The sequence below is a fragment of the Microtus pennsylvanicus genome, chromosome 5 (assembly GCF_037038515.1).
Source record: "Microtus pennsylvanicus isolate mMicPen1 chromosome 5, mMicPen1.hap1, whole genome shotgun sequence".
Lineage (NCBI taxonomy): Eukaryota > Metazoa > Chordata > Mammalia > Rodentia > Cricetidae > Microtus > Microtus pennsylvanicus.
Genome location: NC_134583.1, coordinates 45,081,437 through 45,103,263, shown reverse-complemented (window position 1 = coordinate 45,103,263; position 21,827 = coordinate 45,081,437). Strand labels below are relative to the sequence as shown.

The following is a 21,827-nucleotide window of genomic DNA, read 5'->3' as shown; positions in this document are numbered from 1 at the left end:
CAGGGAACCTCCATGAGAGAAGGAGGAAGGCTTAGAGTTTTCCTCAGTTGCCTATAGTTGCGCTTTTCCCAGTCCCCTTCGGAGTCTGTGTTGGTTTTAGCTTGTTTAGTTAGTGTTTAGGCCGTCATGTCAGTGAGACTTCATGGATTTGACTTCTGACATCACTAGAAGAGAGATTCTTACAGAAAACCCCACAATCCCCAGGCTCTCAAAATCTTCCCGCCCCCAATTCTACACTGTTCCTGAGCTCCAGGTATCGGAATTGTTTTGTGGATGTACCTATCATTACTGGGTTACACAACTCTGTATTTTGTTTCTGACAAAATGTTTCTCTAAGCCTAAGGTATTTATTCTGAACTAAATGCCATTTAGGGTAAAGGAGTCTAAATTCTGGAAAATATGGTAAAATTTAATACTTTTGTCATTTCTAGTCTTACTTTTACTGCTTAAGAATTATAAAGATATGATTCACTGGGACTATGAATGCCATAAAATATTTCTGATTTTATTTTAGAGTTTGGGGTCTCTGTGACTATGATGAAGGGAACAAGACCCATCATTAAAGTATTTGTACTCCTCTACAGTCATCAGGTCATCTGTCTGAATTTGACTAAGTAGATATTAAGAGTAATGGGCCCCTGGCCAAGGTTCAGTACCTTCCTATGTCCCCTACCCCATCTCTCCCTCCTTCCATGCTCCAGATGACTAAAGCAAAGACTGGGTATCAGAGTTTTCCTGCCTTGTCGTCTCCAAGAGCTCTTCAGCCTCAGACTATGACAGGGGCACTATCTAAACTGCAGAAGAATTGTCTAAGTTAGTGAAGCAAGTCATGCTTATGCATATCTTTATTGTCTGTGTCCCCATCAGTTTAGTGGTGCCACAATTTACCTTTGCCACGCTTCAAATAGATGGGACTCATGGACTCATGATGCCTCCCAGTTGGCAACATCTGAGCTTCTGTGCACTTACGCTTCCTTCCTTAGAATCCTTTGTTGCATGGCAGGCATTTGTGGGCATTTGTTACTGTACCCTGATGGTTCTTTCTATCATACAATTGACCAAATAGCTTCTCTCTTCTTTTTTTAAAAATTTATTTTATCTTATTTTTAAAAAGAAAACAAACTATCTTTTATTTTACATATCAATTCCAGTTTCTTTTCCCTTCCCTCCTCCCATTCCCTCCACCTATCTCCCACCCCCATCCACTCCTCAGAGAGGGTAAGGCACTTTGCTTTGTGGAAGGTCCAAGGCCCTCCCTACTACATCGAGGCTGAGCAAGGTATCCATCCAAAAAGAATAGGTTTCCTAAAATTCAGTACAAGCAGTAGGGATAAGTTCTGGTGCCAGTTCCAGTGGCCCCAGACTGCCCCAGCCAGACAACTGTCACCCATTTTCAGACCTTGCCCAGCTGGAGTTGGTGAGCTCCCATTAGCTCAAGTAAACTGTTTCAGTGGGTGTCCCCATCATGGTCTTGACCTTTTTGCTCATATTCTCACTCCTCCCACTCTTCAACTGGACTTGGAGAGCTCAGCCCAGTGCTCCACTGTGGGTCTCTGCCTCTATTTCCATCTGTTGCTGAATGAAGGTTCTATGATAACATTTAAGATATTCATCAATCTGACTACATGGCAAGGCCAGTTCGGGCCCCCTTTCCTCTATTGCGTAGTGTCTTAGCTGGCGTCATTCTCGTAGATGTTTTCTAAGAGATAAACTAATACCTGGGATTTTGGTTATTCATCCCTCCCCTTCTTTCATCCAATCTCTCTTTGTCCCCTGTATGTCCTCCTACAGTTATCCTTACTTTTTCATTTCTCAAAAATATAAAAATAAGAATTAATGTCTCTTCATATGTGGGAGACAGTGGTGAAGCTTGAACCACCTGAGGGGCCCCTGGCAGTAGGACCAGGATCTATCCCTGGTGCATGATCTAGCTAGCTTCTTGGATCCCATTCCCTAAGTTGTCAAGCCATGCTCAGCCTTAATGCGGGGCAGAGGGAGTGGGGGAAGTTGGTCCTGCCCCAAATTAATGTGTCAGACTTTGTTGACAACCCATGGGCGCGTTTAACTGTTTGGAGGAGTGGATGGGAGATGGACTGGGTGGAAAGCAAAGGGGGTGGGAGAAGGGGTTGAAGGGAAAACTGTGGTTGGAATGCAAAATGAAATTTAAAAAAAATAAATATTAAAAAAAATTAATGTCAGGTAGGTGAGGCTAGCTTCCACAAAGTAGAAGAATGTGTCTGGGAAGACAGTTGCTATACAATTCTATATTATGTATCATTTTATAATATAAAATAATACTGATTTTCTAGCACTATATAAACTATGTAATATTTGAACATCTTAAATATTCTGAGTTGCAATTTCTCACTTCAACATTAGTGAGAATTAAGTAAGATGGTCCACCTAAAATTTCCATCAGGTACATGGTCTGACGCAAAGTAGTATTTAAATTATGATGAAATTAAAAAATGAAATTTCTTAATCTGCACTAAATTGTCCTATACTACCTCAGAAGGTATACGTTTCAACATTAGGGGTGGTATACTATTGTCCTAATTTGGGCTGGAGAATTCCAGACTACTGAAAGTGATTAAACTGTCTAAGGCCATATTACTTGTGAAGGCCTGAACTCAAACCATGTTCTGATTTTTTTCACATTCTACCCTCTCAATATGACAATATTCTGCTATGTTTTCGGGGATTATTGCAAAACAAAGAGAGGACAGACTTCCTTCCTCCCCTGAAGGATATCATGACGACTTATGCCAAGCAGGTGAGAAAGACATTCTTCTGGTTGTGTCCACACTGCTGAAAGCACCAGGCTCCAACAGATGATACCAAAGCAAGATCTCACCGACAGTCCTGGCTAAAGTCATCGCAGGAGGACATGCATGTGTGAAGGAGGTGGTACTGATGAGAGTAGGAGTGAGACAAGAGAACAGGTGGTGAGAGCAATTAATTGGAAGGTATTATATACTGGTATGGATGTGTAGAACAATGTAAGTCAGAATAATTTAAAATAATTGCAGTAAAGCAGAAGGACTACCGAGGGCAGCAGAGCTGATTTCACCTCAGGGCCAGCAGCTCCCACTTCCACACACTTGCTATACTACACTGTAAGTTTGCTTCTATGCTTATAAAAGAATAAATAATTGCAAATGATAGAAAATGATAGATAGATGATGGTAGATAAATAATGATAAGTAGGTATTCAAAATTATCTCCCTTCTTTTAAAAAATTTAATGTATTTTTTGAGAATTTCATATGTGAGTAGTATATTTACATCATTCCACCTTTCTCTTTCCTACCTCCAGCTCCTTGCATGCCCCATTCCTCTTCCATTCATAGCCTTATAATTTTTAACTGGTAGTTATATATACAAGTATAATCTGCTGAGTTCATTTAGTGTTGATTATATAAAATGCTCCTGTTTTACCTATATTCTATATTATGATGCTAAAATTAGTTCAAAGACATGAAAACAATTTTTGATACATCAGTTTCACATGTAACTGAATTAAAACATTTCATGAGAGAGCTCATGGAGCACAGGCTTAAACATCTCCCCTTTTCCCTACACCTAATATCCCAACTTTTCAATGTTATAACTCAATCTGAACACAATAGACCTTGGGAGTAAACAAGAGTTTTAAACTTGGTCAACAAGGAAGGAAGAGAAGTGTATCAGCCTTCAAAGGCAGAAATCAAGACCTCTCTAGTCTTCCCTAACCTGATGGTCATCTCATTTGGTAGTTTTGTGATCAGGCACGGGATACGTTTGATCCATTTTACATAATGTCATTGTCATGCTGGTGTAGAGTTTCCCACTAGGCAGTGCATTGAGAACATCTATTCTTTCCAGGACTTCTACCTTGTCACAGATAAACAGTATCTTCAAGTCTTTTATTAGCTACTGGTTACCATTTGCAACAGTTAGAATGACCAAATATTTGTCATTGATAGGAAAAGAGAGTATCTGTTTATTTTTTGAGGTTATAAAAATTAAATTTTAGTTTACATCCTTTACCAATCAGTTTTGGTACATATAAATGACATACAATCAACTCTAAATTGCCTGGGTAGTTCCAGGAATTAGTCACTAAAATTACTCACCTCTCGGAGGAGAGCTACTACAAATTAATGATTGCTGAGAGAGAGAATCAAATGAGCTCCCAGAATTGTAGGCCAATCTAAAATGGGCAGCCTTAGATACATATCAGCAACACTAAATGATCTCAGTGATATGCCTTTATAAACTTTATACATAAATCATATGCACAATTGCACATCATATATAAAATTATAATTGATTTGAGGAGTAGCAGGTTTTCAACAATTGGAGAGAGGAAAGAGGAAAACTGGTGTAAAAACAGCAATGATATTTGAAATGATCAAGAAATAAAGAAAATAAAAAAATACAACAAAAATAGAATGTAATACTTCAATCTATTCTTGAATTTTTATGCAATGTGGCATCCAAAGAACTTTATATACAATCTCTCATTGTTGTTTACAACCATTGGATTAACTTTATATTTCTACGCTTTTAAATGTTTAATTATTTAGTTTTATTGTAGGTGTATGAATGTTTTGCCTGCATGTATGTATGTACATCATGGGTGTGCTTAGAGCCCATAGAGGTCAGAAGAGGGCATTGGATATCCTAGAACTAGACTAACAGATAGTTGTGAACCACTATATTCGTACTTTGAACTAAACTCAGGTTCTCTGTCAGAATAACAGGTGTTTTTAACCATTGAGTCATTCATATCTCCAGTCCTATTTGATATTTGATAGAAAGTATAATCTCAAATTTGTTATTGTTATTGTCTTAATTTGTGTTGTGTTTTTCTTTTGCTCACTGGAATGTAATTTCTCAGAGCATTAACAATTAAATGTTGTGAACTGACACACTAAGCTGTTCTGGAATTAAGTGTGCTGTCGAGTTTAGAGAAGAAATGAAACACTGCACACTTTTCCTGCTGAACTGTCAGAAGGCAGAGTAAAGACAAAGAAATATCGCAGCTGTTCTTTGGTCATTATTTAAAGGCAAGAATAGAGAGGAGAAGTATTTTCCATGGCTGGTGTTTGAAGAATAAGAGGTTTGGGATGGAACTGCATTCAGTATACTGACCTTGCCATCACTGTTACATAAGGGGAGGGATACAGGGTGAAGATAGAGCACTCAGTGCTGTTTTCTTTTTTCTTTTAGGTGAGGGTAGCTATGCCCCGAGTTTACCAATCATCAACTCTTTGTCCTCTGTTGTATCCAACAGCCATGTCAGAATGAGATGGATTTCCCCACCTCTTTGCTAGCCTGAGACCCTCCCAGCCGCAGCAATGGGAGTGAGATCCTGCCAAGCCTCTGATAACACTATCTACAGGACCAGGAGGCCAGGTTCCAGAGCCTTGTTCTTCCAGCTTCTGACCAAGCATTTCTTTATGTATATATTTAAGTAGTATATTTATTTTTAAAGAAATAACTGGATTCCTACCCAGCCCAGACTGTGCAATGGAAACTACCTTGAAATTTTTTGTTTTGTTTTGTGTCTGTGTTTGATTCCATCTGATCTTTCTTTCACAGGAACATTTTTAGATGCAGTAATTTCATGTAAATGCACAGGCCAGCAAAGCATGGACTTTGAGTCTTAGCACAAAATCCCACGTTAAATTTAATAATATTTAGAAAGTTTCTAAACTTTTCTGATCTTTAGTTTCTTCTTCTGAAAATAATGGACAGTAGTTAACTATTCTTAATGGAACTTTTTCAATATATATTGCACCAATTAAATGTATGAGCTACCTCATTTTCTACACCAGCAAAGTCACTGAATTTGAGGCCCTCTATTGACAGCCTGTCCAAAGAGTTTTCAATTCTGTGAAATACTCGTCAACCAGGCCTACTGATTCCTAGATGTGTGGGTGCTTCACATGGGCAAGAAAACAAGATGTCCCTCTCCTTTCTATTCTCAAATACCTCAAGAAAAGAGCTCCCTTTCACACACATATGCATTTCTAATAGGTCTTTTCGGGGATTCGAAGCCTTTGTTTCACAGAATTTCTATCCAGAACATTGTAGGTGAGACTGTCACCAGACCACTGAAGTGATGAAGACTCAGCCCCTCTTGTTAGCTGTGTGGTTTACTTCCTTCATCAACTCTTTGTCCACTTCATTTTCCATTTGGTTTGTTTCTCATTTTAATACAGAGTTCTAAGAGTTCCTTTACAGCGTCTTGTTAGTTTGTACTGCGTGTTTTGATCATATTCGCCCTCCTAGCTCTTCTCAGATCCATAACCCCTTTCGTATTCACTGAGCTTTGTCATCAAAAAAACAAAACCAAGAACAAACAAACAAATAAAACACAACAGCAACCTCAAGACCAATTTGATCTGCCCAAAATATTCTTGAATGTGGGGTCTTCCACTGTGGCATGGTTGACTTATCAGGGGTTACACTGTTAGAGAAAATTCACCCTTCACTTCCCAACAGCTAACGATTGCCAATAGCTCCATGACTATGGGTGGGATTGTGTGCCTACTGTGCTCTCTCATGTGCAGAAATCAGAACGAAGATTTTGGAGTCAGTTCCCTCTTTCCGCATTGTCAAAGAAAGATCTCCTGTTGTTCTGTGTGCTTCAGACTACTTGGTCTGTGGATTTTGAGGGCAATTCTCTTATCTCTGTCTTCCATCTCCCCACAGAAGTGCTAAGATTATAGACAAGCACCACAGCATCCAGTTTTTCTCATGAGATCCGGGTATTGAATTGAGGTCATCAGTCTTGTATGAAAAATGCTTTTACCCCCTGAACCACCTCACTGGACCTGACAGATATGTTTTTGATTCTACACTGTATTTTTCCAAATCAATATAAAGTTATATAATGGGGCTGAAGCATTGTTGTTCTCAGCACCCATACTGGGTAATTCATGACAGCCTGTGTCTTCAGATGATCCAGGGGATCCCTCACCATTTACTCAAAGCCAGAATGACTAGCTTAAGTGGAGAAGGTGTACTGGTTATAGGTGATCACGAATCGAAAGACTGGTTTTTTGGTTACTGTATGTCTAGCAGTTGTTAAAGTGCATCCCTGTATTTAATGTATTGTTGTTCCAGTATAAAAGAGTTATGTCACAATTGAGTGTGTGACCTAGGTTTGAACTGGCAAAACAAAAGATACCGTTTTTGCTCGTACTCCAATGGCTATTGGCTGAAGGAGCGGAAGGTGCTCCCGCAGCAGGAAATCCATGAGCTTCCCTTCACCCCTAAGAGAGTAAATTTTACCCATGTGTGAAAAGTTCTAGAAGGGCTGGTCTTGAAAAAGTCCCATATTCTTCTAGCTAGAAAAAGCCCCATGCCATGACATTTAATCCTAAATTTGATCATCTAGCCAATGAGAGATATAAAACAAGGCACAAAAGAAAGATCCTCCCTTACTTTTTGATGAGATAAATCAGATTATTAAATGGATATGTTGAATTTAATGGACAAACAGGGCAAAAATCATTCTGTAATTATTTCTTCACAGTCAGGGCTCTAGCTGGTAAGAATTTGGAGCTTTTTGAAACTTTACCTAAACTCAGAGACCTCACAAAATAAGATTAAAGAGTCTAGAGCCTATACTAAACACGATTCCTTTCTGTAAGCTGGTTTCATCATTGCCCCGGTCTTCCAGTGCCCTCCTCAATTCCTCGGCTTCTCTGTTGCCCTCCATACAGAAGCTACTTCCCCATGCCCTCAGAGCCTTTGGAGTTGGAATGACCATGGTTAGCATCCTTCTGGTGCCTGTGAGTCAGTCCTGACTTGGTTTTAGTATCTGAGAGGTAATGAGTTTAGGTATCCATGTTAGCCCCTTCTTTTGGCCTTGACCCTCCATCGTCTGAGATGGTTCATGTGAGAAACACTTCATTAAGTAAAACTACAGTTGTCTCATTCTAAACCTCACTTTAATATCTGGAAACAGAAAGAGGGGTGTAATAAGAACAATCATATAAACAAAAATAAAAAATAAAAGGAAGGAAGATGAATGAGTTTTTGAGAAGAGAGATGATAAGATCAATTAGCACCCAATGAAATGTTTTGCATTTTATATAGTCCAATGATTTAGTCTTTTTTAAGGATTCAACTCACTCTATGAATAGATACCAGTAATAAATTTTCTAATTTTTGTAAGACAAGATTGAGCTCAGAAGAGTTGGGACATTTTTCTAAGGTCAAAATGTCAGAGGTAGTACCAGACTCAGGTCAGATTAGAGATGCTGTTGAGAGACCCTTGTTGCCCTGATGAGGATTCAGTGGATTAGATGAAGCAGAGGAACCTGCTTACAGATGGAGGAAAAAACAGGAGAACAGGGGGTATGACTCAAATTTGGGAGCACAGGTCTCTCGGGCACTGGCTACCGAGAACTTTGACTCAGCATACCTAAGGGCCCCCTAGGCAATTTGAGGGCTGCTCTGGAAGATGTGTCTATCAGAGGTCCCAGATTGGGCAGAGTTCAAACTAGCTGCCAGCTATCAAGAAGGATCACAAGTCTGCAGGTTCAGATAGATGACCAGTTCTGGTGTTCAGCTCTGGGTGGAGTCTGTGACTCTCAGGAAAGATAGACTTGAACATGAGATCAGCAGGAGAAAGGGTAGGGAGAAAAAGTATATGACATTTTTATGCACTACCATACTATACTCTCATTCTCTCAACTATGTTTTAAAAAAATTTCCTGATTCCTGATTTTAGGTTCATCATTTATAAAAACCAGAGTCACAGTTGTACATATCCTGAGCAGTCATCTGATGATCAAGTGAAAATATGAAAAATGATTCATATTTTCTATGAATCAGGGACCAACAGTTTAACTCAGAACTTTGGTCTTCCTCATAACCAATAGGTCTAAAGCAGCAGATAAGTTAGAGAATAATAAGATCACTCTAAGAATTGCAATGCAGCCTCAAAACTTTATGATTAAAAATGGCAATGGTTTAAATATTATTTTAAAAGACCCATACTCTGTCATATTAGAACCATTCAATCAGATAGTTTGCCTAACTCCACAAATCAAGTTGAAGACCACTGACAGCCATTTTGTAATCCAAGAATACCTCCCTAATCAATGAATATCTAAAACTTTTAAGCATGAAAGAGTCTAAGGAACCTGAGCAGGTATTGAGAAGAACATGATATGATGTAGAGTTGGCAAGCTGATTAGAGATATTTGAAGATACAATGTATTCAGAGTAAAGGAAAACTAAAAGGATTGTACTCAACTGAAATCTTTCTATATGTCAGTAGCCATTGTAATTCTATGACACTTAAATTCTCTGATGCATGGGTAATTAAATCCAGAAATGAGTCGTACCATTTAAGTACTGCATTATTACTAGAATCTAAAATTATCTTAGGCTAATAATAGCATTCAGAAATGGATTGTTGTTTTCTTCACTGATAAAGAAGGAACACAAATATAAGAGTGTGGGCAAATTTCTAGAGAGCAGAACTAGTGATTATAACCCAAGCGTACTGATCTGCTGTGCTATGTACAGTATATTACTTCTTGCTAAATGTGTGGGACCGAGAATCAAAAAGATCATGTCATTGGCCCAAACTTACAGAACTCCCCAAAGTGACCGCAAGGCCATTTCTGTTCCTGCTGAAGAATTCTCCTGTAACAACAAAACACAAAGGAAATTGTCTACTGTGAGCTCAATGAAGTAGGAGCACAGATACCTTCTCTTCTGACATTTCTTCATGAAGACTTGGGATCAGGTGTCTATAAACATACATTACCATTTTGTACTATATATTCATGTGAAGTAGCATTCTTCACATGATGACTGTAAAATCAAAATAATCAGTTGAAAAACATTGAGGATGTTGTATATCTTATAGTGTCAAATACTAAAGAAAAATGTAATTATTAATGTAAAAAGAAGGAAACAAATGAATCTCATTAGCCTGCAGAATTGCTTTCATGTTTAAGAAGCAATAAAAGTATACTTACAACAAAGATCAGGCTAGTCATCCCTCTAGCATGGAGTGAGCAGAGGCTCACATCCGTAACTGAGGAACTATTGTCAGTGGCTTCTGGGAGAGGAAGAATCCATTCTCTTCAAATATATGTCTCCTGAGTAGTTCCATGACTCTACAGCGGATAATCTCACACCTATGGACAGTATGAATTAGACTCAGGGAGTTATTTAAAAGATTAAATTAAATAAATAGCAGTATTTTAAATTTAGAAGGAGTGAGGATATAGGGGGTAGGTCTTGGAGAGGGTGGAGGGGTGAATATGATCAAAATACACTGTAGGAAATTCTCAAAACTTAATGAAAATATTATCTTAAAAATTAAATATATAAAATTTAGTGTTTCAGACATAATTGTTTATCATACTTTATTAACCATGGCAGTATCTCATAGGAAAATTTGAGAAAAAAATTAAATACATATTGAAAAAGTCTATAATAAAAAAAGGATAGCCTCTTGAATTACAGGGATTTTTTACGAATTTTAAATTATAGCTACATTCTTGAGCAAACAAGAGGCCATAGATATTCAAGTTCGTCCTTGGTCAAGCGATAAATTTGGTTAAGGAGACTAAGCATACTTATGTTCCACCATTAATCTCTGTCCTAACCATTGATTTCCCATTCTTTGACATTAACTCAGAGTCTTATTATCCCCAAAGCATAGAAATCCACCCATCTAGTGCATATTTGTGTGGCATTTTGCCTCTGATCAGTCCCGAAGACATTAAAGTAAGAGAGGCTGTGCTCGTACTATAGAAATACTCAACTTGTTACAAAAATTACCAGGGTAATTTTTATTTGCAGGGTCTGACAAAACAAGTACCTCATGTATTGCCAGTAGAAATTTTATTCCATATGTAACAACTTCAGAATCATTTTGTGTTTCATACTGTTACTCCCGTCTTCACTGAGAAAGGAAGAACTTAGTATCAGATCTGTAAAAGCTCTGATCTATTTTTTGATGTTGTTGGTTTTTTTTAATTAATTGAAACTTTTTATTTATTTTACATACTGACCACAATTTACCCTCCCTCCTCTCCTTCCATTCCATCCCTCTCCACTCCCATACTCCCATTGACCTCCCCATCCACTTTTTCATCTCTGTTCAGAAAGCAGGGCTCCCATAGGTATCAACAACTTACTGCCTTTGGGGGAGCCTAGGCAGTTTGGATGCTCACCTTACTAGACCTGGATAGAGGGGGGCAGTCCTTGGGCTTCCCACAGGTCAGGGAACCCTGATTGCTCTTCGAGCAGATGAGGGAGGGGAACTTGATCGGGGGAGGGGGAGGGAAATGGGAGGCGGTTGCAGGGAGGAGGCAGAAATCCTTAATAAATAAATAAATTAAAAAAAAAAACAATAAAGCATGGCACACCAAGTTGAGGCAGGATCAAGCTCCTCCTCCTATATAAAGGCTCTCTGAGGCAATGCAGCATGGGGAACAGGTTCCCAATAGCTAGTTCAAGTGCTAGGGACTGCTCCTGATCCCATTGCTAGGAGCTCAACAGACAGACCAAGCTACTCAACTGTCACACACTTGCAGAGGGCCTAGGTTGGTCCCGTGTAAGCTGCCTAACTGTCGGTCCAGAGTCCGTGCTCTCCCACGAGATCAGCTCAGCTGTCTCTGTGGGTTCCTCTGTCATGACCTTGTCCCCTCTGACTCTTACAATCTCTTTTATGTCAGGCCCATGCTCTCAGCTATTGTTCAGAAGTCACCCATCATTGTGCCTCTAAGGCTAAACTTAGAGGTTTCTTGGAGAAATGCCTATTGGTCAGGCGAGGGAGAAGATAGCTTGCATAGGGAAAAAGTAAAGAAAATTTGTGAAAAGGAGTGTCTGGGTAGAGAGGATTAACCAGAAATTCCAGTATGATGACTTGTAATCAAATATCTCCTGGGAAATTAGCTTTTGAAGACCTAAATAATATTTTAAAATAAAATGAATCTGCTTAAGTTTGAAATTCAAGTAATATAGCCTGACTAGTAGCACTAGCTGTGGAAGACTGTTCAAACAGAGCCTGTAAGAGACATTCAGCATTCAAACCCTAATGCTCACTTGCTTCATTTTGTAGAAGAAGGTATTGAAGGCCTGAGGGGAGAAGTAGGTCCCTCCATATCATACAAGTAGAAGTTCCTAGAACTAAACTTGGGTTCAAGGGGTAACTTTAAAATCATTGAGATCCCAACCTCTCCCCTAGCTTGTGAATCTTGCTTAAGAACACAATAAACAGGCGAAAGATAAAATTTCAGAGTTGTTTTGATTTGCATCTTTCTCTGATGGCTAAGGATGTTGAGTATTTCTTTAAGTGTCTTCCAGTCATTTGAGATTCATCTGTTGAAAGTTCTCTTTTTAAGTCTGTATCCCATTTTTTAAAATTGGATTATGTATTCCTTTGATGTCAAGTTTCTTGTGTTCTTTTTATATTTTGGAGATCAGTCCTCTGCTTGATGTGGGGTTGGTGAAGATCTTTTCCCATTCTGTATGCTGTCATTTTGTCTTGTTGACCATTTCCTTTGCTGCACAGAAGCTTCTCAGTTTCACAAGGTCCCATTTATTTATTGCTGCTCTCAGAGTCTGCGCTAGAATGCCCAAGATCCAAAACACTGATGACAGCTTATGCTGGAGAAAATGTGGGATAAAGGGGAACACTTTTCCATCGCTGGTGGGAATGCAAACTTGTATAGCTGATTTGGAAATCAGTATGGCGATTTCTCAGAAAATTTGGAAGCGATCTACCTCAAGACCCAGCAATACCATTCTTGGACACATATGCAAAGAATACTCAATCATACCACAAGGACATGTGCTCAGTTATGTTCATAGCAACATTATTCATAATAGCCAGAACCTGGAAGCAACCTAGATGACTCTCAACCAAAGAATGGATAAAGGAAGTGTGGTACATTTACACAATGGAGACCTATTCAGCAGTAAAAAATGACATTTTAAAATATGTGGGCAAATCAATGGATCTAGAAAAAGTATATTGAGTGAGGTAACCCAGACCCAGAAAGACAAATATAATATGTACTCACTGATAAGTGGCTTTTAGACATAAAACAAAGAAAAACCAGCCTATAGTCCACAACTTCTGAGAACCTAGACAACAAAGAGAACATATGAGAGACATACAGGGAGCTACATAGGAAGGAGAAAAAGACAAGATCTCTAGAGTAAATTGGAAACATGGGAGTCATGGGAGAAATTAGAAAGAAGGGATGGAAGCAGAGAAAAATGTATAGCTCAACAAAAACAATGAAAAAGAAATTTAAAAAATTTAAAATTAAACATACTTTATTAAATTAAACTACTTGTTAAATTTCAAAAAACACAATAGACAGTATAAATTTCTAGAATTCAACACATTTAAAACTTATACGTGAATCAGTATCTTCTCTAAAAAGATTTTGTAGGAGACATTTATATCTATTAAATAAAAGTAGGTTTAATAATTTTAAGTTGAAAAGAAAGCCTCAAGTATATTTCTAGTCACTATCTCAAGGTAGCACATGAACTTAATAGTTACATATAACTTGGGATGATATTGTTATAATAACTAATACCTCCTAAGTATGTGCTATGTTTCTAGGTCTCTAATCAATAAGTTTACAGTCCTTTCATCCTACGCTGTTCTGTTTCACAACTTGAAGAAGCCAAAGAACTTGATGAATTTCACACAGGAAGTAGGTGATATTTCTAGGATAACAAGTCCTGTCCTTTTCTTCTCTCCTTCTCTCCTTCTTTCCTTCCTTCCTTCCTTCCTTCCTTCCTTCCTTCCTTCCTTCCTTCCTTCCTTCCTTCCTTCCTTCCTTCCTTCCTTCCTTCCTTCCTTCCTTCCTTCCGAGTCAGGATTTCACTGCATAGCCATGCTAGCCTAGAGCACACCCTGTAGTGCAGGCTGGGTTGGTACTCAAAGCGATCTGACTGCCTCTACCTCTTGAGGTTCTGGGACCTGCTCTACTCTATGTTCATCCCAAACACTGATGGCTTCTGAAATCAGCTTGTATTTGTCGCAGACCTTCACTGGCATCCTGTTTTCTTAAGTGACCTGCTTTAACTGGGTAGGCTTATGAAAAGTCTTGTGTAGGAGAGAAAGGAGGAGCTGCCTGTGCTAATGAGGAAGTTGCTTTGTCTGTTCCTGTTCAGCAACACTTCTGAATGTAATATATCATAACAAGTCAATGAATCTTACTTAATTAGTTCCCCATACCTTGCCCAGGAGGGAGAGAGAGAGAGAGAGAGAGAGAGAGAGAGAGAGAGAGAGAATGGGAAAACTCCAGTTTATGTTCTTTATATTGTGTTACATCTTTTATTCATCCCTAAGTTTTTAAAAGACATGTATTTCCAACCTTATAATCTATAAATTATGGAAAATATTATAATCTTGTATTGTGATTGTTAGCTTTGACCAGGACTTCTGGCAGACAAATGGTACATGTTAGTCTCGCTTAACCCTCAAGCATTGTTATTCAGATCAGCACATTACAGGTGTTCTAAAAGCCCTTCCTGAATGACTATTAGGCTTTCTACAAACTCACAACCCTTTACTTCCCCCAACACCCAACTCTGACTTAAATAAACTCCATTCTTTCATTCCTTCATATTCTGTCTCTAGGTGTCTGTTGTTGCATTCCCATAGTCCAAGCACAGAGAAGGTTGGCTGGGCCCCTGCTGAGTCAGTTCTCACCCTCCCCGCCACCCTTTGGGTGTGTTTGGCCTTCGGAGCCAGCATCTCAGCCAGGCACAGCAGTGCTGAGTCATGCTGAGTAATGCTGAGGCTTAGGGTGTGTGGCCAGATGTTTTCAGCCTTGAGTGATGAGTACTATCTGGGTCTCCAGCAAGAAGTCCAGAGATGATGGCAAGAGAAGGAGAAATTTGCTACCTGATGAAGACATTGCCTCCACCAGCACCATGAAAAAAAAGGGGACCCTGCAACACCGTGTGACATATCATAGAGCATTTTATTTTCTGTATAAAAATTATTTTCATTATTCTTATTAGATGTCATAGCATAATCAATTCTTTTGAACCCAGTGCTTATTTTTCAGTCTTATATATAGAAGCAATAGAATCACACATTTTTAGTACACAGACACATACAGGAGTTTTGTTCATAAAAATGCAATATTTAATCAAATGCTAGGCAGATCCTGGACAGGTTCTCATGTACCCTGTATTCCAGTACAGAAGCTTAGTTTCGGTTAGAATCGGTGTTATAAATGCTTATTGAGTGGGATTCCTTCATTCAAACACCATTTTGAACACACAGAATGTACTCATCAGGATGTAGGGATGCGATACACATTTGGAGGAAGAAAAGGAAGCACCCAGTCCTCCTCTTTTGCTAATGTAGAGGTTGCAGCCTCTGTACCAAAGGCTGTCACTGCACAGGTGTATTTTCTCTGATTTTTCTGACATCAGAGAGTTTTCTCACCTCAAAGAAAATGTAAACTTCTTCCAACTAAAATGTCATGGCTTCTAAGTCACTGGTCACCTTCTTAGAGGGATATCGCCTAACATTGTTTTGACTGAAAAACTGCTGTGCACCCGAGTTCCAAAGATGGCTTCTAGTTTCTCTAATTACCCATCCAATAGATCTGTCAAGGCAATTCTGAGGTCATGATTGCAATGACTACAGGCATGGATGAAGGTCAGCACAAAGTTACTGCTTGCTTATTCAGCTTCAAAATCTTGATCCTAATCCATACTCCCACTTAGAAATGAACATGCATTAGCACGAGCACGTATGTGTACACACATGGCAGCCATGCTGTAGTTATGCTGTGGAGACCGTCATACTGTGTCAACAGCTCAGGAGTGGCCTTTGTTCATTCCCACAGGTAAAGGAGAGCAATGGCCTGGAGAAACCATGTGAGGTTCAAAGCATTGCTAGAGCAGCCATCAGGAAACCTTTTTTTGCCTACAGTTACCACCTGGGCTAGTTTCTTAATTATGAAATATTCAATTATATATAAGAAATTTGGGCTTCCCACAGGGCAGGGCACCCTGATTTCACTTAGGACTGGAGAGGGGGGGGGGAAGGGGAGGAGGGAGGAAGGAAAAGGAAATGGGAGGATGGGAGGAGGTGGAAATTTTTAATAAATAAATAAAAAAGAAATCAATGAGATTACAGTTAAAAGTCTCTGGCCTTGGGGTCGTTCCGTCTCCTTTATAACATTTGAGTCCCTCTTTTGATCATTTGGGATTTTGTTTTGTTTTTGAAAAGAATATGGTATCTCAGTGGAATTTTGAGAATGCAACTTATTTCCTTGCCTCTGTGGGCTCTGTAAGCTATATAGAGATAGTCATGGTTTCCTTGTAAATTTTGATAATAGCCACACATTTGTAGCAATATGTATATACTTATGAATGTAAAATTCTAAACATATTTATCAGGCTTTCCCAAACCAGATCCTTGAACACTATCCCATAGCCCATTCCTCCTATCTATTCATGAAGGAACAGTGATGGGACATAGAAGGTAGGAGCCTGAACACTTCGAATCTCACCACTTCAGCTAAGCCCCGACCTTGACTCAGCTCTGCACCTCTGGTCCTTATCTGTCCCCACAGTCTCTGACCCCACCTAGTTGTCCCAGGAGAAGAAAACAGCAGCTCCTTTGACTTCTCTTTAAATAAAATTTAAAAAAGCCCCAAGTCCCTAGACAGATAGCCAAGAATAAAAGAAAAAATAAAAGGAAGATGGAGGGAAGGAAATAGGTCTAGTGAGAAACCACACCACAGGCCCGTGAGGCTGGAGTGCAGGGAAGTGTTCTCTCAACACCTGGATCTAGGACTCTGGAAAATAAAAGTTCAGCTACCTCAGACTCAACAGCCCAGAGGTGGAGAAGACTTATGTTCAGAATAATTCCTCTGAGCTATGAATTTTGGGACAAGGACAATCATTAAATATTGCCAAACCCAGGAACAACAAGCACAGGGTTGTTTCTCATAGTCCCCACTGGAATGACCTTGCTAAGCAATGGGGTCTGGACTTTGTCAGGGTGGCTGTCATTTAGTTTCTGCTTACTTCGCTAACCCTCATACCTTTATATTTTTCCAAAGAGATGTGAGTTTGCAATTTAGGAATTACCCTAAGCTAAAACTTCCGCATAGGACAATACAAATCTTGAAGACGAATATACAGGCAAGATATAGTAATTTTTCATTTTTCTTAGATTTCAAAAATTACTAATAGAAATTCACCTTGCCAGTTAGAAGTACAGATAGACCCTAAGCACACAGTAGGGTCATTTCCAACAGATGCAGCCATAGAATTTTAACTTCTCCATAACTTTTGAGCCAATTTTATTTAGAAATTATTCAAATGTATGTCTAAGTTTAATAAAGTTCACCAGTTATTAAATGACTTAATTAACTGGCTAAAAATAATGAAGTTTGGCCATTCCCTAAGGTTGTGGTGTTAGCTGGAAGGGAAAATTAAAAACAAAAAGCACCCACCCTTAATAAGAGCAAAAGGATTTTTGACTATGTCAGAGTGTTTTGGTAGGCTGATCTTGGTTTATGGAATACATGAAGTGATTATTCAACACACACACACACACAAAGTTCTCCAGAATTTGAATCCTAAAAACAGACAACATTGCAACTTAATTTACTCATGGACTCAAGTTAAAAAACAAACAAACAAATAACAACAATAAAAGCATGGTAAAGAAACCAAGAAAACAAAGTGACAGCTTGGAATTAAATAGGGCATTTATGGCTTTTCTAGATTACCAGATTCAAGTATAAACTTCAAGTTCCATAGCTAAAGGAAATGGAGACCAACTGGCTGGCTGCAGCTTTCTATTTTGCCCTTCCTAGTACAAACCTCTCTGTGTAAATAAAAGCTATGCACACATCTCTGCCTGGTTTGCTCAGGGTAGCCTCCATGAGGTCTGTCAAGCAGCAGGGAGCCACTCTGAGAATGAGAGGCAGTTCTGCCTAAGCTTGCCTGACACTGTCCATGGCTTGTTCCTTATTCTCTAGTTTAGAGGCTTTCTGCAGGGATGCCACCTTGATGCAGTTAGTCAGTAAAACATTCCTGGAGAATGCAACACTTAGTGGAGGATATTTTATCTCGTTTATTGCTGTTAGAAGGATATGAATGTAGACATGCAATGCAAGCAAAACAAATGACCATTTCTTTCAGTAAGAATTGGGAACAATTTTTTCCTGCTCAGAAACTGTATGTATATAATTTTTAAAACTATTTATGGTGAAGAAGACTTTTTCTTGGGCAACACTAAATAAACATACACCAAAGGGGTTATTTAACTACAAACAATGCACTCTTCAATGTCCCATACTAATAGTATATAAAATTGGCACACTATTTGATTCTTTCTTTAAAAACTTGTGGGTAGTGCTTAGGAGTGAATCCAATTCCTGGACTTTGCACACTCTAGGCAAATACTGTTTTGGTTGAGCCTCCAACTTGGGTTTTTGAGACAAGGTCTCAAACTGTGTAACTCAGTTTGTCATTCAGCTATTTTTATTGTCTTGAGTCTTATTCTTAAATAATGAAACATCTTTCTCAACCCAGAGTTCTATGTTTTCTAGGTTGTCTCTTCTAGACAAAAAAACTTAAATTGGACCCACAGAGCATTTTTTAATGCCATACTATAGTTATTAAGATATTCTTACCATTAACCTTTTTTGAAGTGGATATTATGGTAGCTATGGATCAACCACTATATCTAATATGTTCAAGAGGAAGTACATGCAATATTATACCAAAGGTAGCTATTTCAACACGTGTATGGCAACTACATGGATATTCTTGGCAATCTTATGTATACAATTTTATGTACACTATTTAGTTGCTAACAGCTTGTCAAATTGGTCTCTGTCATAAAACGGTAAGTTCACATTTATATTGGCCATATATTGCTTAGAATCTGTACCCAGAAAACAATGTAGAGCAAACACTGAAAGTGGGGCAGGGATTCAATGGTTTGTAATGATGCAAATTTGGGAAGACTGTAAGTTAGATAACAGCTTCTGCAATCATAGGAGGAAGAAAAAGAGAGGCATGCTCATGTGGCAGAAACGGCTGTGTTATACACATAAAGAGTCATCATAAAAGCCAAGGCAAATCAAAGGTTATAGAGAAAAGACCCTGGCTAAACCTGGAATATAAGGACTGGAGACATAGAAGCCACATTGCTATATAAAGATTAGAACTAAACTTAAGAAAATGAAATCTTCTGGAAGAAAAACTCATAGGGCTATTAGAAACACAGGGAGCAACAAAGGAGGTAAAGGATAGAACATATGCAGAACCGACCAGAGGCAGGGACTTGGAAGGGCAACTAGATTATGTAGGTGACCTTTTCTGTGGCTAGGAAAGCTAAACTGTGCACCCATCTGCATCCTTCCCTCAGTTATCAGCTCTCTCACCTTACAGTTATGTCACCTTTGTGACTTCATTTCTTTATTTAAATAAAAGGTAGGTAACAACAATTATATTGCCAGATGAAGGTTAAACAGGGTGATGTAGAGACTATCCTTTATGCACATGGGTGAAATTAAACACTCACAAATGTAGACTTCTAACTTCAGCCCCAATATGTAACAACTAACAAGTGACCCCAAGACATGAGTATATATCAAGGGCTCTGGAGATTATAACCTTCAGCTACAACAAAAGCTGAGCATCCCCAAATGTCTCTCCAGGTGACTGATGCGTCAGTTCCTCAGCTGGATCATATGGCCTACTTTAAAGTAATTTTAGCTCCATCCCACAGATGAGAACTGTTTATATGAAAATAACCAATAAAAGAGTCCATGGCAATATTCACAAAGGAGCCAAGGGCCACAGAAGTCAGTCAGAGGACTCTAGAAACCCAAAAGGTGAACTTGGTACCCATCTTCTTCATGGCATCACTTCCTGGTGTATTTTGGAATTGAATCTTTGGTCCCACTGTCAATCCTTTGCGACTGTATTCATCTGACAGCGGCAACCAATTATGATTCTTGTCCACTTGGGACAATACATATCTAGAAGATGTAGTTTTAAACCACATATCCCAAGAGAAGAATTAGATGTAATTCTGCATCCAAAGCACAAACTTCTTTTTTCTTGAGTTTGTTCTTATCATCATTACTTTAGATATGAATTTTTTTCCGATAGTGGGTTAGCTCTCTGTGCATTTGATGGAAATGTGAGGAAAGAGATGAGTGTTAACTTCGAAGTTTACATGGGAAGAGAGGAGAATGAAAAGACAAGGAATAAAAAGTTTTTGTTAAAGGAGGGGCCAAAAAAGAAAGAATGACCCCATATCTAAACTGTATTATCATAAACTCAGTGTACAGTTACTGCTGACCCTCCCATAACCTGGCTCCACCCATGAGGACCACAGGTCAGGCTGACCAATAGCTTTAAAGAATTGTACGGAACAAAGGGCCACAACATCGTCCGTGAAGAATAAAAGGCCACTACTTCCAGCAGCAGCACATACCTGCTTCTGACACCTGTGATCAGCAGCAAGCTCGCAGACCTGACATCATGGTGAACTTCACTGCTGAGGAAAAGGCTCTGGTCAATGGCCTGTGGAGTAAGGTGAATGTGGAAGATATTGGTGGTGAAGCTCTGGGACGGTAAGACTTGGTTGCCGATTCATCTGGGAGAAGGGTGAATAGTACTTTGGACAACTAACCAGGAAAGTCAAGAATTCTGAGTATCCCTGATTTTTCCATGTCTCTCACCTATTTCACAGGCTTCTCGTTGTATACCCGTGGACTCAGAGGTTCTTTGACAGCTTTGGGAACTTGTCCTCTGCCTCTGCCATAATGGGCAACCCGAGGGTCAAAGCCCATGGCAAGAAGGTGCTGACTTCTCTTGGAGAAGCCATTAAGAACCTAGACAACCTCAAGTCTGCCTTGGCTAAACTCAGCGAACTTCACTGTGACAAGCTACATGTGGATCCTGAGAACTTCAAGGTGAGTTCAGAGCAAGTTCACTACTTTATTTTGCATTTGTCTTGGGGACAAAATTGGAAGTGATGGTGATGCCAACACAGATTTCAAAGTTCACTGGTCCAGGCGGGATGATAATGAATGGCTGTAAGAAGCTTGAATGAGTTTACAGGCATTTAGAAAATTTTGTCATGACAGAATTATATTGTACTTATCATGGAGAGAAACGGGAAAGAATAACTGATCTGTGCAAGAAGAAATGGAATCTGGAGAGGAAATTAGCTTAACTTCTGTAGATACTAATAATTGATGTTGAAGAAAAGATTTGGGGTGCAATTTAAAGTTGGAATTTCTTTATCAGTATTATAAAAATGTGTTCGATTCCAAAGTGAGAATTGCAACAAGTGGTGGCTTGTTCCTGCATCGGTGATGGTTTTAAAACTCCACCAAGAGCACTTGCAGCACAGAAATTCTGTATTTACGGATAATAGACAATTGGTGAATGGGAAAAGTAGCAATAAAGGCAAATGAATATAATGGAAAGAGGAGAAAGTGTGAGAAATCAGGCAGAGAAGTGGTGAGTGCCAAGACAAGAGCAAAATTGAACCTATGCTTATCAGAGATGACTGAACGTGGAGTTTGATACCGGATGTGTTAGAGTATAGGCTCAAAATATTTTTTGATTTGCTTGTGTTTTTTTTTTTTTTTCTGAGCCTGCATTTAACGCACCAATCTGTTTATTCTGTCTTTCCTTGAACAGCTCCTGGGTAATGTGCTGGTGATCGTTTTGGCCAGTCACTTTGGCAAGGAATTCACGCCCGAGGTGCAGGCTGCCTGGCAGAAGGTGGTGGCTGGGGTGGCCAATGCTCTGTCCCACAAGTATCACTGA

At 39.1% G+C, this 21,827-nt stretch overlaps 1 protein-coding gene across 1 annotated transcript; it reads left to right on the top strand.

Moving 5' to 3' along the window:
* Positions 1-20,528: 20,528 nt before the first annotated feature.
* Positions 20,529-21,827, top strand: LOC142850821 (hemoglobin subunit epsilon-Y2). The gene is made up of 3 exons (XM_075974726.1): positions 20,529-20,620; positions 20,740-20,962; positions 21,699-21,827. The coding sequence occupies exons 1-3, from the start codon at positions 20,529-20,531 to the stop codon at positions 21,825-21,827; spliced, it is 444 nt and encodes a 147-aa protein (XP_075830841.1).

Excerpts from the sequence above, each read along its gene's own strand:
- LOC142850821 (XM_075974726.1), top strand. The coding sequence starts at position 20,529 with ATGGTGAACTTCACTGCTGAGGAAAAGGCTCTGGTCAATGGCCTGTGG. Across the intron at positions 20,621-20,739 it reads GGTGGTGAAGCTCTGGGACG|GCTTCTCGTTGTATACCCGT; the intron begins GTAAGACTTGGT and ends CCTATTTCACAG. Across the intron at positions 20,963-21,698 it reads TGGATCCTGAGAACTTCAAG|CTCCTGGGTAATGTGCTGGT; the intron begins GTGAGTTCAGAG and ends TTCCTTGAACAG.